Consider the following 15,790-nt stretch of genomic DNA (forward strand, 5'->3'; position numbering starts at 1 on the left):
TTCCTTATCTGAAAAGAGAACAAAAATTGTATGTAACTCATCGGGATGTTGGGAGGATTAACAGGCGAGGGTATAGCACAGCACTTGCATATGGTAAGTGTGCAACAATTGGCCATTGTTATTCTGCTTGTGGCAGATTTTCCAAGGACAGCACCAATATATATCTTCCATCCTATGTGTGCATCCCATATGCTCCTCTTATAATGTGATTAACACTTCGCACTGAGAGTTGGGGGTCTATGTCCCCACCTCTGGAAAGTCGGTGGGGGCTTGTGATGCACCAACCAATAGAACATGGCAGAATGGATGCGATATGATTTCCAAGGTTGAGCCATAAAGTGGGTACAGCTTCTGCCTGGTTCCCTCACTCTTTGAGACTCTCGCCCTTGAAACCCAGCTGTCATATCTGGAGTTCAAACTAAACCAGGCAGTAAAACCACATGGAGAGAAACCCAAGAAGCCACTAGCAATAACTAACTGGCATATGAGTGAATGAGCCTTCAGATAATTCCAGCCCTTTGCCTTTCAACTAAGGCCCCAGATGTGGTAGATCAAAGACATTCCTCGGTTAAAAAAAAAAAAAACACGACATCCCTGGGTTGCCCTGTCCAAAGTTCTGACCCACATAATCTGCAAACACAATAAATGGTTGTTTTATGCCATTATGTTTTGGAGCAGTTTGTCACACAGCAATAGGTAAATGTTACCACCACTATTACTTTTCTCACCTGGAGAAGAGCTTCTTCTAGGAAGGAGAGTGCAGACATGAGGCCTCTAGCTGGATGACTTAGAACTCTACAGGGGACAAGGGGGCTCCAAGGCTGGACCCACTAATTAGCTCCCTGCCTTTGTTTCTTCCCCCCTTTACACTGAAAAGAAAGTAGAGTGTGGGAGGGAATTCTTTCTTTTCCTTTTTTTGGTGTGTTTTATCTTTTGTGTGTGTCGGGGGAGGGAATTCTTAAAGAACTTCCACAGTCAGAGGATGGTTTGACTACCATTTATGTTCATTCCCATTGGTATGCCCATTGGACAGATGGTACGTGGGCCTCTCACTGTTGCGGCCTCTCCCGTTGCGGAGCACAGGCTCCGGACGCACAGGCTCAGCGGCCATGGCTCACGGGCCCAGCTGCTCCATGGCATGTGGGATCTTCCTGGACCAGGGCATGAACCCATGTCCCCTGCATCGGCAGGTGGACTCTCAACCACTGCGCCACCAGGGAAGCCCACTACCCCCCTTTTTAATACGCAAATTACAACCTCTGTAAAGTGTGTGTGTGTGTGAGTGTGTGTGTGTGTGTGTGTGTGTATATATATGTGTATATATATATATATATGTGTGTGTATATATACACATATATATGCACGCACACTGATTATACACATCAGCTCAGTTACTAAGGGGCTTGCTATGTGCCAAGCACTGTGCTGGTCACTTACATGAATGACTGAATCCTGCCTAATACTTCAACACCATGTCCCACCTGCCTTCCCCTCAACCATTGGGTGCCACCCTCTTTGTGACCTTCTTCCTGCTCCTTGAACATACCAAGTTCTTGCACTGACTGCTCCCTCTGCCTGGATCTCTCCTCCCCACTCCTTCCCCACCATCCCTTCATAGTGGCTGGTTCCTTCTCCTCACTCAGGTCTCAATTCAGACGTCACCTCCTCAGAAGGGCCTCCGTGACTACCTAATTTAATGAAACGTAGCCTTCCTCAACTCTACAACACTCCCTCTGTATAAAATCCCCTCAGTTGTTCCTTCACAGCATGACTCACCATTTGAAATTATTCCTTCCTAGATGAAGCCCCATGAGAATACGGAGTCCAGATTGTACCGTGCTACAGTCCCAGCGCCTGGGACATAGCAGGGGTTCAATCAACTATTGAATAGTTGAACATGCTTTAAATAAAGTGTATTTTATTACTATGAACATCGACCAGAATCATGCATATCATTCGTTCAACAAATATGAATTGAGCGCATACTATGTACCAGGCATCTTTCTGGGTGCGGGGGCTCTGGCAGTGATCGAATGAAGCAAAAGCCTCTGCTCTCATAGAGGTTTTATTTTGGCAGCTCTGTAACGAGATGCATGAGTGACATATATAGCATATCACACGGTGCTTAGTGCCATGAAGAAACATAAAGCAGGGAGAGGGGAGAGGGCCTGAGCGGAGAGTATGGGCACCAGTTTCCACTTCACCTGCACGGAAGGGACTCTCAGTGCCTCCCCCACTCCCTTCACTGAGCCCCGTACCACGGTCAGCATCTTTCAGCGTGACATCTTGGTCAAGGCCTCTACGGCTCCAAGAGCAATACTGGCTTTGAAGCAAGTCTCAGCAGGTGGGCTGAGGCTGGGGCGGGGATAAGTCACCCCTTGAGATACCCTGGAGGGAGGGAGTCAAGCAACTTGACCTCTCAGGGCCTTCCCTCTCTACAGGGAAAGGGGCAGGGCCCGGACTCCCCTGGCCTGGAGCTACAACTAACTCTGGATTCTGGGCCATCCCCTAACCCCCTCCATCCCGGGCAGAGAGCAAAGGTTTACAAACATCAGGAGGCCTTTGATCGGCACCAAACCCCCAGGCTTCTGACTGTTTTTTGTTCCAAGCTGCAGGCCAGGACCCTACTCTGCTTTGCCTCCAGCAGGGAAGACTGTGGGTAGGTGGTGTGTGTGTGTGTGTGTGTGTCTGTGTGTGTGTGTGTGTGTGTGTGTGAATTTGGCATAGGGGAGGAAGGCTCACGTAGCTCCTTGGTTTTTTTCCCAACAAGCAGGCTGGGCTTGTATAAGGGAATCCAACTCAATTCAGTAAATGTTTACTGAGCACCCACTACCTTCCAGGCACCAATAGAGAAACAAGGGCTGAGACAGTGCAGCAAACAGGACCCTCTGCCCCCCAGAGCATACAAGAAGCAAACGAGCAAGTGAATATAAATGGTAGCAGGTGCTCGTGAATGGGATGGAGACAAAGCTGGGGAGGTGATGGGGAGGGCTGAGGCTGGGGGTGTTAGCTTCTATACAGGGTGCTCATGGAAGACAAAGTGGTGTTTGACAGAGAATTGAAGGAAGTGAAGGCGGTAGCCATGTGAGGATGTGTGAGGAACAGTGTGACAGGCAAAGGGAACAGCAAGTACAATGGCCCTGAGATGGGAGCATGACTGCCTATTGGAAGAACCGTGTGGCTGACCCAAAGTGAGAAGAGGGGGTCAGAAAGATATCCCATGCTCTTGGATTGGAATTCTCTCACCTTCTGTAAGAAGCAAAATCTTCCCCAAAAGCAAACTTTGCAATTTTCTCTTGTATCTTACTGGCCAGAAAAAGGTTACATGCCCACCCCTATATCAGGGACCAATCTGGGCTTCTCTGAGATAAAGCCATCTGCACCTAATAAATACCTGGACAAATGCAGGCTCTGTCCAAAAGGAATAAGGGGGCTGGCTTTTAGTAGGCAACGGACAATGTCTAGCACAGTCTCTACCATACAGGCTGATGACTCTAGGCAAGGTGCTTAGCATCTGTGAGCCTCAGCTTCCTCTTCTGTAAAAGGGGTAGAGCAAAGAACTATTCTTTCTGCCCTACCAGCATCCATTTCCTGATCTTCCCGTGAAACACCTTGATTTCCCTTAGGGCAGTGGTCTCAGAACAGCAGCCTCAGCATCACCTGGGAACTTGTTAGAAATGAAAATTCTCAGCCCAGCCTGAGACCTTTTGATTCAGATAGACTAGGGTTGGGGCCAGGCAATGTGCACCTGTGTATTCTTGGCTTATAAGGTGAAGCAAATGATGCTGTATTATAATTGCCTGTTTGTTGGTCTCTAAAAATAGTAGCAATATAAATTATATAATAACAACAGCTAATTGTTACCATGTGCCAAGCACTGCAGTAGTGCTCTACGTACATTATTTCATTAATGCTTATGGGGGCGTTGATGTGAGACCCAGTTCCTCTACAAGGAAGGACCGATTGCCCCAGATGCAGATGTAGTCAGCAGGCAGCCTTCATCTGTCTCCCCTTCAGGAATCGAGTCACAAGCAGAGTGGCCTCAAGCCCAAACCCTTCCAGGGGTGGCCCGCTCATGTCTGGGTGATGTGAGATTATGAAGGCCTGGCCATCTCTGCCCAACTTGGGACATCTCTGCAGGGCCATCGTAGCTGCAGACACCCCATTCCACCGGGCGGGGAAGCTGGCCGAGGCTGTTGTTGGGTCTGCCTCTCAGCCCCACTTCTGCCCCCGCTCTCCCTTGCTTCCTTCCCTCCCTTCCCTTCTCTGGAGGCTGACACCTTAATAAACATCCTACATGCTAAACTGCATCGCTGAGTGTGCTTCCTGGGAATTCCGACCCAGCAGAGTGCTCACAGCAGCTCCACGAGGTAGACACCACTGTTAGCCCATTTTACAGATGAGGACACTGTGGCTCAGAGGTACAGTGAGGGGGTCCCAAGCCATGCAGCTGGTGAGCAAGGAGACATGGGATGGAAGCCACCACGTTTCTGAAGAGGGAAGTGGCATCCTCTGGCTTTACAAGGGTGTCTCTGGCTGCTGAGGAAGGATGCAGGGGGGTCCAGGGCAGAAGTGGGGCGGGTCGGGGGGGGACAGGGAGCAATGGGGAAACCATTGATTGCAGCGGCACTGGGATGGTGGTAGGGGGACTTCCTCATCACTGTAGCTTCTTCGGGATCTGGCACTGAGCTGGACACAGCCAACATGCTTGCTAAATGCCTAGTGAGTGAGCGAGTGAGAGAACGCATGGCAAAGTCAAGGCGGGAGGGAACTAGACGCCCCCACGTGTGGTCTGTCTTGCTCACTAGGGTCCTGAGTGATAAGCATGGTGCCCACCACATCTGGACACTCAGCCAAGGTGTTGAGTGAATAAATGAACAAGTTTAAGGGAGGGAGGGAGGGAGGGAGGGAGGGAGGGAGGGAGACAGCAAGAGGAGAGGGAAGGAGAGGAAAGAGAACAAGGGAGGCGGAGGGGAGGAGGACAGAGGAGGAAGAGGAGGGGAGGAGAGAAGGAAGTGAAAGAGGATGGAAGGGGAGGGAAGTTTCTTTGTGACTTCTTTGCACGGAGAATGACGGTAACTTGCGACCTCTGGTGGCGAAGGAGAGCCACTCCACTGGGTTCGGGGAAAGGGGAATTCAGTCCTTTGGAGTTGCAGGGCCCTGAGTTCAAGACAAAAGAGGAGATACCCAGTTCCAGAAAGAGGGTTGGGGCAGGCCCTTGTAAGGACGTGGGCACTCACTGTCAGGGGCTCTGTCAGTTGGTGATGGCAGGGTCAGGGCTCTGGCGAGGCAAGAGAAGCACCTGCCTAGGGCACAAACTTAAGGGGGCCCCTAAAACTCAGTTAACTGAGACAAATATGTTAATATAATATTTTAAAACATCAAAGTGTGGCCCACAAACCAACTGCCTGTTTTTGTAAATAAAATTGTACTGGAACCAGGATCAGGATTCAGGCTAACGTCCTCAGTTATGGCAGAGATTACAGCCCACGTGCCTCATGAGTGCAGGTGGTCCCATCTCCTCTCGGCCAGCTCAGATCATTTAATAAGAGCATGCCTATACGGGGCACTCAGTAGGCCAGGCTTGGGTAACTGCATTCTGTGGCCAGTGGACTGGCCACAATTTCCCAGGAGATGTGGGCCTGTGTCCTTTTCAGTGTTGGACACATCTGTGCCACATCACATTTCCCTGGCTCTGCCATTCATTAGCAGTGTGACCTTGGGCAAGACTGAATTTCTCTGTGCCTCAGTTGTCTCCTCTGTAAGATGGGTTAATGCACACAAAGAACTTAGTGACTGCTCAATAAAGTTAACTGTTGTTAAAAATGTGGGCTTGAATCCCAGCTCTGTCACTTATTGTGACCCTAGGACATCCTACTTCTCACTGCTAAGAGTGTTTCCTCATCCGTTATAACCCTTGTTATAACCGGTGGGAATTCACATGCTGCTGCTGGTGCCATTGGCTCATCGGTGCAAAGCACAGGCTGTCTGTCCCCTGTGGACTTTGAGGGATCTGGGATCGCAGAGGGTTCCTTAGCCCTCTGTGAGACACTGAACTAGGAGAAGAATCCACTGTTCCCCTAGGAAGTCTTGTTAATCCTTATTTCCCTGCCCTGGCCACGGGCTGAGTATGAAGACAGGAAATACTCCTGCTGGGAACACGTGTGAAGTGTCTCCAGCCTCCGGTGTCTCCCTCTCCCTCTTAATGCCTGCAGAGGTCAATTTTGCTTCCCTGCTGCTGCTGCCGCCACTCCCACAGCCGCTGGCCACCGTGTCACATACATACCCCGGTGACTGCCACATGGCTTGCGGCATGCTTGCCGACACCTCCACCCTGGTCTACCCTCATCACAGGCTAACCTTCTGTTTTCTTGCCTCCACTCTGGCCCCTTGCAGTTTTTTTTTTCCTACCAATGTCATCCTTTCACAATGTACATCAGATGTTCCTGGTTTAAAACCTCCTGAGCTGCATTAAGAATAAAAACCCAGCCTTGTTACTCGGCCCTGCGTGACCCAGCGCTTACCCACCTCTCCGATCTCACTTCCTGCTCCTCCTCCTTGCTCGGCGGCAAACCAGCCCCACCAGCCTTGCTGTCCCTCAGGGATGCTCCTTCACCAACTCGGTACCTGGCGTCCCACGCCCCATCTCCTGGTTCTCCGTCACGTCTTACTCCCAAGGTCACCTCATTGAGGCTTTCCCTGACCACTCCTCCCTCTCCCTCCACTCGAGGTCACTCAGAATCTCAGCATCCTTTACAGCAGGGGTCCCCGACCCCCGGGCCTCAGATCAGGACCAAGTACCCGTCCGTAGCCTGCTAGGAACCGGGCCGCACAGCAGGAGGTAAGCGGCGGGCGAGCGAGCGAAGCTTCATCTGCTGCCCCCCATTCCTCCCCATCGCTGGCAGGACCGCCTCAACCAGCGCCCCCAGCCCCCGGGTAAAACTGTCTTCCACGAAACCGGTCCCTGGCGGCAGAAAGGTTGGGGGCCGCTGCTTTACAGCCCTCGTCACTGTCTGAAATTGTCTTAGGGACTCAGTTTGTTCCAGAGACATTCGTGTCCCCTCTGTATCTCCAGTGCCTGGCACACAGCGAGCGCTAGGTATCCGCTGACTTAACAGCTGCACGCGTGGCTCAACCATTCTCCCCACGAGGTAGAGATCAGCCATATTAGCTGTACAGTATATGAGGAAACTGGGGAATAAGCCCTCAGTCACGTTGAGGATATTCATTGAAAAAAATTATGGCCAGCTCCTGTGGCCTTGGAATTATTTGAAAATAGTGTAACATAATGCCAACACATATTATAATAATATGTGTCATATATTGAAATGCATCTCATTTCTTAAAGGATCAGTGGAGAGCATACGGGCTTTGGAGCCAGGGAAAAGTACCCCTTGCTACCTGTGACATCTTGGACAAGCTCCCCCCCTTCTGAGCCCGTTTCTCTATCGAATGGTGACAATACCTAATTTAGCGTTGTTTTAGATTCAATGCCTGACGTGTAGTAACCAAACAATGATGTCAGTTCTCTCAACCAGTCACCACTACCCAGAAAGGGAAGTTTTCTTTCATTCCTGGGCATTTGCCGTGTGCAGAGTGATAACTATGGTGAACAAAACTGACACAGTCCAAGTTGCTCCAGAATGTTCACTCCATGAGAACAATGCTTGTCCATCTTGCTCATCATCGCACCTGGTACCCAGTACAGTGCCCACACTCAAAATATTGACTTGCTAGTTAGAGCTTACAGGAGAAAAGTGTTTTATTATACCCACCTCCCTCCCAACACACACACAAATTCTTTGGGGGAAGAAACTGGGCAAGGATAAGTGTGAGCTAATTCGCGGTACTTTGCATCTTAATACAGTTTTCCTGCACCTTCTCTTAAACCAGGTTTTATCAAACTTCAGTCATTTCCAAGCTACTTCCCTATCTTTGCTCAACCTACTTACTGTCTTTGATATAAACCGGCTTCTTTACCTATAGAAATTAAAAGGAACTTTATACCAATCACTTCTTAATTAGAAGATAGCCATAAAAACACAGAGCAACAAAAATAAAAAGTCTTGTACAGGGGCTTCCCTGGTGGCGCAGTGGTTGAGAGTCCGCCTGCTGATGCAGGGGACACGGGTTCGTGCCCCGGTCCGGGAAGATCCCACATGCCGCGGAGCGGCTGGGCCCGTGAGCCATGGCCGCTGAGCCTGCACGTCCGGAGCCTGTGCTCCGCAACGGGAGAGGCCGCAACAGTGAGAGGCCCGTGTACCGCAAAAAAAAACCCAAAAAAAACCAAAAAAAAAACCTCTTGTACAGAAATACATAAATTTCAGTTGCCTGAAAGCTATGAGCCTGCTTTTTTTAAAAAGGAGAAATTGGAGTTAAGCGGCATTTTTCATCATTTTTTTTTACCATGACCCTCAAAAAGAACTGTATTTTACATCAAAACCTAGTACATACCATTGTCTATATACACATTTCAAACAAGTTTCATAAAACAATACTTACAATACTACATGTAATGTGCTCTGATATTTTCTAATCTCTGATTCCATTTCTTTCTTAAAATGCTGGTTGTAACCCACTGTACTGGTTTCAAAGAGGAGTCTGTCATGAACACAACAACAAAAAAGGCTGGGTTAGAGGGCTGATAAAGACATACTGTCACCAACTGAGACTCTGTCCTTGCCTCACCAGGACTGAAAACAGAATAAGGTTCTCAGTATGTGGTTCACTGTTTTGTAACGCCATGCCCTTGATCTGAGGTGTACACGGCACAATTGCAGAGAAAGCCTGAGATTTATTCTGAACGCCCAGTTCTGCCAGACATGTCTTATGTACAGAGTAAGCTCTTGAGAACAGTCAACCGCAGATGAGAATGCCTAAGCAGCATGATCACAGACGGCACCTAAAAATATCCCACCACCTTTATTTAGGTCGAATCTCATATTCAGAGCACTCCTTCAAAGTTACTGTGAACAGCTTAACCGTCTGTGGTCGCCACAGAATTCTTCTACCCCACCATGGACCTCTTTCTCCCTCTCAGGCGCACCTCATCTAATTTTTTAAGCACTGGCCTGGCCTTTTTGGAGGCAGCGGAGTAGCTCTTCAGAAAGGCTTCAAACACAGTCTCGGTGTTGGGATGGGTACTAAGGAAGGCTTTCTCTAGCACGTACAGGTCAACTCCCTTATCTTCCGGAAGTGCTGAAATGAAACTCAGCCCAAAGTCTATGAGCACGATGTTCAGCTGTTCCAGGGGAGGTTTCAGGAGCATGTTGGACGTGGTGAGATCACCATGAATGACGTCTTCATCGTGCATTCGAGCCAAAACCTGTCCGATTGCCTTGGCTAAGCCAAAGAGACTTTGGGGAGATTTTTCAGTCTCCATAGTGGATTCAATATAATCTCGAACAGTCACTGAGCCTTCGATTTCTTCCATGAATAAGCAGTTGGAAGCATGGTCCACAAAAAAGACAACCGGGGCACATATTCCTGCAACCAAGACATAAGGGGTCATTGAATTAGATACTTCTTTTTTTTTTTTAAATAGTAAGCTTAATTTTCAAAGACTGAGCCAGTTTTTTACAGTGTGTATCTGCGTATTTCGGGAAAAAGATTTAGGAATGCTGCAGAATGGTAGAGCTTAACTTCTCTGGAAGTTTCCCCGGCAGGACTGTGCTAAGACCACCCCATAGCTAAGGTGAGCAGAGCCAAAGCTCCCTCCTCCCTTCCACCCTTTATGATTGGACTTCATTTGTCATACTTATTCGCTAAAATACAAAACAAAATAAAGAGCCAGAAGGGTAAGCACAGCCCAGTCAGAGCCATTTCTACCTGACAAGGACACCAGCAGGAGGCCAAGCCATGTGCCGGCTTAGAGATTCATCTTTATAGAGAGGAAGGACAAGTTTAAATCCCTGCTCCCTTCCTTATTAGCCGTATAACTTTAAAGTCACATTAATTTCTCTAAGCTGCCATTTCTGCTTCTATAACATGCGATCAATACTTCCAATAATTCAATGACTTCTCTGAATTTGAAGATTCAATGAATCTTCATTGAATGTCAATCACTCTCAAGACACTTCTAGATACTGGAGATAAATCTGTTGGGATACAGTAGAAAACAAAGCAGGCATGATCCCTGCTTAACAGAACTTAGATCTTGGAGAGGGTGAAAACAGAAAATATGAACACGTGAATAATGTCGTTAAATATGATCAAGGGCAGAGGTGCATCTGCTTGTCCGCTACTGAATTTCCTCCAGATCTCCCTGCACCTAACAGTGTCTTGGAGTACAGCAGACACCTAAAAAATACCAATGACAGAAACAAAGGTAGGAAGTGTAAAAGTGAAAAGCCAGTGTTTCTGGGTCAGAGGGATATGGGCTGAGAGCCTGGCTGGGTCGCTTGGGCAAGTTACTCCTCTGAGCCTACGTTTCTCATCTGAGGACAAGGTTTACAGTCATGGTGCAATGATGTTTTAATGAAAAAATAAACAGTTGAATGAAATCTAATGTCTACTGAGCGCCACAAGTCAGTCCTATGTTCAAACATAATACATGGCATACACATCTCGTCTAATGGCCACAACATCCCTATGACATGGATATAGCTACAATGACTTCCTTTTACATGTAAGGAAACTGAGGCTGAGGTTATATAGCTTTGCTGAAAGGCTATATATGAAGCAGCGGAGTATTTGAACCCAGAGAGCCTGGCTCCTGGGCAAGTACCTGTAATTACGTCTGCTTCTTAAAAGGAAAAAAAGATAATGATCGAAAATTGAGACGGTACAAATGGGGAAACCGAGGTTCAGGGCAGTTAAATGACATGCGCAACGTTGAGCAAGAGTGGCAGAGGCAGAACTGAACCAGGCGCCAATGGCTCCGGGAGAAATGCTAGTCGCTGCAAGGCCAAGCGGCTTCTGAAGAGTTAATGAACGAAAAGAAGGATAAAAGGATCACATTTCTTAACGGAAAGCCATGCAGAAGGTACAGAGAAACTGAGGCAAATCGCGGCCCGCAGCGCAGGGGAGCCCCTTACCCGCGTCCCCCACGCCCCCAAGCCGGGCCGCCTCACCTGCGCGGCGACAGCGGAGCAGCGCCCGGGCCTCCTGCACCGTCCGTCGCCGGCCGAGCCGCGCCTCCAGCGCCGGGTGTCGGTAGCCCTTGGGGAAGCGGTACTTCACCACGGCCGCGCGGCCCTGGAAGCGGCCGCGGAACACGCGCGCCTCGGCGCCCTGCTTCACCAGCTCTAGGCCGCTTAAGAAGCGTCTGCTCCGCTCCCGGGCCGCTACCAGTGCTTCGGCCGCGGGCGCCAGCCCCTCGTTCAGCTCACTCTCAACACGACCTGCCTCCGCCATGTTTGCGCCTCCGCATAGCCGCTTGGAGACCCTCGGCCCTCTCCGGAAACTGTCGGAGCTTCTTCGGCTAGCTCCGGAAATCCTCGGAGCTCTTCGGCCACTCGAACGCCGACACTTCCGCCTTGTGGAACTGGTTCCTCCTCCCAACCTTTCGGCTCTTTTCGAAGCCTAGTGGCCCCGCCTCCCTGCTCTTCGGCTGTCTCCGTAAACTCTCGGTAAACCGCTCTTTCCACTCCTCGGCTCTTTCCGGAAGCCCTTGGTGACTCTCGCGGTCGGCTTTGTTGGCCCCTGCATCCCAGCTCTTCGGCTATTTTCGGAAAGCTTCGGTGCTTCTCGAGGAAAAACTTTTTCGGAATCTGCTCTCCTCAGGAGTCTTTATGGATCCCGGGAAGCTGCACCCCCAGGAGTTCACTTCTTGGAACTCCTCGTCCCTGGGCTCCTGAATTGCCCCCCAATAAGGGCTTACACTAGTGTTTATTGAGTGCATTCAGGAGGAATAAAGTTAAATGATGAAAGCCCATCTTACAGAAAAATAATAATAATAATTGAGAGTCAGAGAGGGTGGTGGGGATAATCAGGCTGTGGAGTTTTTCAAAGGAGACAGAACCCAAGCCGAACTGGGAGTGATTAGCAAATAAACTTTTACTGTTTATTTTATTTGCAAACCTAATACAGGCTATAACAAATTCTTACAATACACAGTTTTGTCCACAAGAAAAATTGAAGAACCCCTATCCCTGTCATCAATCTGCGCCCTCCCCCCATCAACTGTTTTATAACGTTTCTTCCCAGACTTTTTTTTTAATGTATATGTGTTCACTCTCACACATAGTGGAGGCAGCCTCAAGTGCCTGTCACACTGTGTGATGCAGCAACAAACATTATTTCTCTGAGTTTCAGATCCATCATCTTCAGAAAGAAGATAATTAGTTTTACTTTAGCAATAGCTTATTAAAATTAAATAAGATATTGCTCATGAGGGTACCTGGTGGATTGCATACACTTCACGTGTGCATTTTCCTTCCCCCATCACTGAGACCCTGTTTGAAATATTGAAGAAAGGCCCTTGGGTCTGAGGGTTGCTACGACTGACACCAACCCTCAGCTCCACAGTCCCTGCGTTCATTCATGCACAGGGTAGGTCACCTTTTCCATCATCAGACCCTTTGTGTTGATATAATGTGGTTTCCAGCACCTTTCATCAGCCAGCATATTTAAAGCTCACCCAGAAACAATTCTATTTATAGTGCCCAGTTTCCCAGGTTTGTAGTTTCATTATCATAATTGTTAGCGTCCACATGATCATCTCCACGGTTACCAAATCTGTCTGAACCCCTCTGTATGGCTGTTAGCATAACTGATGCCATCTTGAGTCCGTACAGTCCCTGCTGTCCTTCCACTGACCCTACCTACACCTGTTCTGCATAGTAAATCTTTTCTCTGTCATCAAGGGCTTTGTAGTTAATAGATGTTGTTTAATGATCTTTAAGTCCAGGTGGCCTCTATGCTCCGTTAGCCTCCAAACAATGATGAAGACCTTTGCTGACGTACTCCTAGTACCTACAGAACTAGTTACCCATTCATAAATCTTGACTTAGGAATACACTTCCTGTTTCCAAGCATGTGCCCCCATACCCTAGGTTAACTATAAAGTTGTCCCAATGGCCCCTTGAAGCCTCAGAGTGCAGCTGCAAATGCACTGGGTGGATTGCTGTCCACCAGTTCCTACCCTGTAAGTTACCCTATAATAAACTGATCTATTGATTATATGGAGCTGCCTACCTCGCTTTTTATTCTCCAGAAACCTTCTCAGTTTGGTGGGTACATTTCGTTCCTTCTGACCTCCAACGCCCTCCTTGGAAAATCCACTGTGCAAACATATTTACAAGTCCCAGGCTTGCTATGGTCAGACTGGTTCTGGCTTCTGTGGTAGGAAACCTATTTAAAACCTTTCAGTGGCTCCTTGTTGTGCTTCAGATAAAGATCCATGAGGTCCTGCATGTGGCCCTATGTCCCTCCTTCAGACTCATCTCCCACCAAACTCCCCTCTGCAAGTCCCAGGGCACACGTTTGCTTTCTCTCAGTCTCATTCTTGCCAGGCTCCCTCCTGCCATGGGGTCTTTGCACCTGTTATTTCCCATGTCAGAAGTGCTCTTCCCTCTCTTTGTTGCCTAGACCCATCTAGGCATCCTTCCATTCTCAGCTCAAATGCCACTTCCTCAGGGAAGCCCTCCCTGACTTCTCATAGGAGGGAAAAAAACAACCTTGAAAATTCCTGGTGCCCCTGTGAATCTCTCCTCTTTTGCATTGCCTTTTTGTTTGTTTGTATGACTATTTGATTAGTGGCAGGATTTAGTTCCTCACAGACTGTTAATATGAGGGCCTTAGTTCCTTCCTGGCTATTGCCTGGAGGCCACCCTCAATTCTTGCCATGTGGGACTCTCCACTGGGCAGCTCACAGCACGCAGGTGGCTTCATCAGAGTGAGTGAGTAAGAAGAGATCAGGAGAGGGTGAGCAAGATGGAAATTGCTTTTATAACCTGATCTCTAGAATAACAATCATCATTTTTTCTGTATTCTATTTGTTAGAAGTGGGTCACTAGGTCCTGCCTACCCTCAAGGGAAGCCATTTTTGAAGATGCCTACCAAAATGCCCAATTAGAACTTTTCCTTTCTTATTTGGGACAACCAGTGAAGAGGGATTCTCTATTCTCTAGGAGAGATAGAACCTGACAGCAGGCATGCAAACATCTTCCTGACTTAATGCAAGCCATAGAAATCAAAGATCAACGACTTCATGCCCTTTTTCATCATATGATTTCTATAGGTTATCTCAGGAATGGAACAGCCCAGGCTTTTCTGTACCAGGTCTCCTGGTGACAATTCCAGATACTCATATGAAGGAGGAATTGTCACATGGCAATGGCCAAGGGGCCTCCTTGGGCTCTTCTCCATGCCAGAAAGGCAGTAGAGTGTGATGGATAAGAGCCCAGTTTTCCCCATAAGTTTGACTTCCGGATCAGATGTATGCTAGTGTGTGTCCTTAAGCACTATTGATTTTTTTTTAAGATTATTTTTGATGTGGACCATTTTTCAAGTCTTTATTGAATTTGTTACTGTATTGCTTCTGTTTTATGTTTTGGGTTTTTGGCCACAAGGCATGTGGGATCTTAGCTCCCTGACCAGGGATCAAACCCTCACCCTCTGCACTGGAAGGCAAAGTCTTAACCACTGGACCTCCAGGGAAGTCCCAGCCCTATTGCTTTTATTTATTTGTTTATTATGCAAGCAAGTTACTTCACTTCCCTTTGCCTCACTCATAAAATGGGGGTAAATTTTAATAATCCCTACTCATCAGGCAGTTGTAAATACACATAAGGTGCTTAAATCAATTATCCCTCAATAGTTTAAACTGTTGTTTCTGGTTATCGTTGCTGCATAACAATTTACTCCAAAACTTCAAATTCAAAACGACCATTTTATTATACTCATGGAATCTGTGGGTCAGAAATCCAGACTGGGAACAACAGGGATGGCTTGTCTCTGCTCCACCACGTCTGGGGCCTAGCTGGACAGACTCGAGGGTTGAGAGCCAGAATCCTCGAAGGCTGGCTCTGGAGCCCGTGCTGGGAAGACTCAAAGGCTAGGACCATCACAGGAGGATCCACACGTGGCCTCTCTGTGTGCCTTGGGCTTCTTCACAGCATGGCAGGCTCAGAGTAGTCAGACTTCTCAGAGGCTCAGAGCTCCAGGTCTGTGTCCAGTGTCACAGTGACCCAGCCTCAGAAATCACACGATGCCACTCTGTGCAACCTACCGGCCAAAGCAGTTACAAGCACACCCAGATTTCAAGGGAAGGAACAAAGAATTTTGGAGCCATATTTTCCAACTGCCCCAGCTATTACTATTTTCAGAACTGTACACGGGTCCCTTGGCTTGGAAGGTCATGTCGATGCTGTCTTCTTTGCCGAGATGCTTGCCTGTGTCAGTGGCACCCGATTCCTGCTGGGTGAGGGTGTGGCTACTGACGCATGTGAACAAAAGTGTTTACATGTGAACACACATGTTTACGTGTGAACACGCAGTGAGAGGCCGGAGAAGCCTCTGACCATCTGAGTGCTGAGCCTGCATTTGTGCTTTTGCCTGATGGTGAGAATTAGTGGGCGTGTCCCCAGCCTGGCTCCTTTCCAGAACTCCAGGCTCTTATATGGAACTGCCCATCTATTTCCACTTGGATGCCTAATGAGCATCTTAAACATCACACAGCCCAAACAGAACTTCACATCTCCTTTCCCACCCCAGACTGCTCCTCTCTCAGTCTGTCAGCCCTTATCAAGTCTATCTGCTATCTGCCAACTTTTCTCCAGCCCCACTGCTATCACCTTAGTCCAAATCAACTTCACCTCTCACCTTGCAATAGCCTCCCAAGTGGTCC

General features: G+C 48.4%; 1 protein-coding gene across 2 annotated transcripts; it reads right to left on the minus strand.

The window, feature by feature from the left end:
• Positions 1 to 7,760: 7,760 nt before the first annotated feature.
• On the minus strand, positions 7,761 to 11,442 carry TP53RK (TP53 regulating kinase). Of its 2 annotated transcripts, XM_082857748.1 has the most exons (3): positions 11,073 to 11,442; positions 9,047 to 9,486; positions 7,761 to 8,601 (listed from the first exon to the last, which is right to left on the minus strand). In XM_082857748.1, the coding sequence occupies exons 1-3, from the start codon at positions 11,353 to 11,355 to the stop codon at positions 8,590 to 8,592; spliced, it is 735 nt and encodes a 244-aa protein (XP_082713874.1). In that variant the 5' UTR covers positions 11,356 to 11,442; the 3' UTR covers positions 7,761 to 8,589. The 2 variants fall into 2 exon arrangements, with proteins under 2 accessions (XP_082713874.1, XP_082713873.1); XM_082857747.1 differs by having other exon boundaries at positions 7,761 to 9,486; positions 11,073 to 11,437.
• Positions 11,443 to 15,790: the final 4,348 nt, after the last annotated feature.

The sequence above is a fragment of the Leucopleurus acutus genome (assembly GCF_964270905.1).
Source record: "Leucopleurus acutus genome assembly, chromosome: 16".
NCBI lineage: Eukaryota > Metazoa > Chordata > Mammalia > Artiodactyla > Delphinidae > Leucopleurus > Leucopleurus acutus.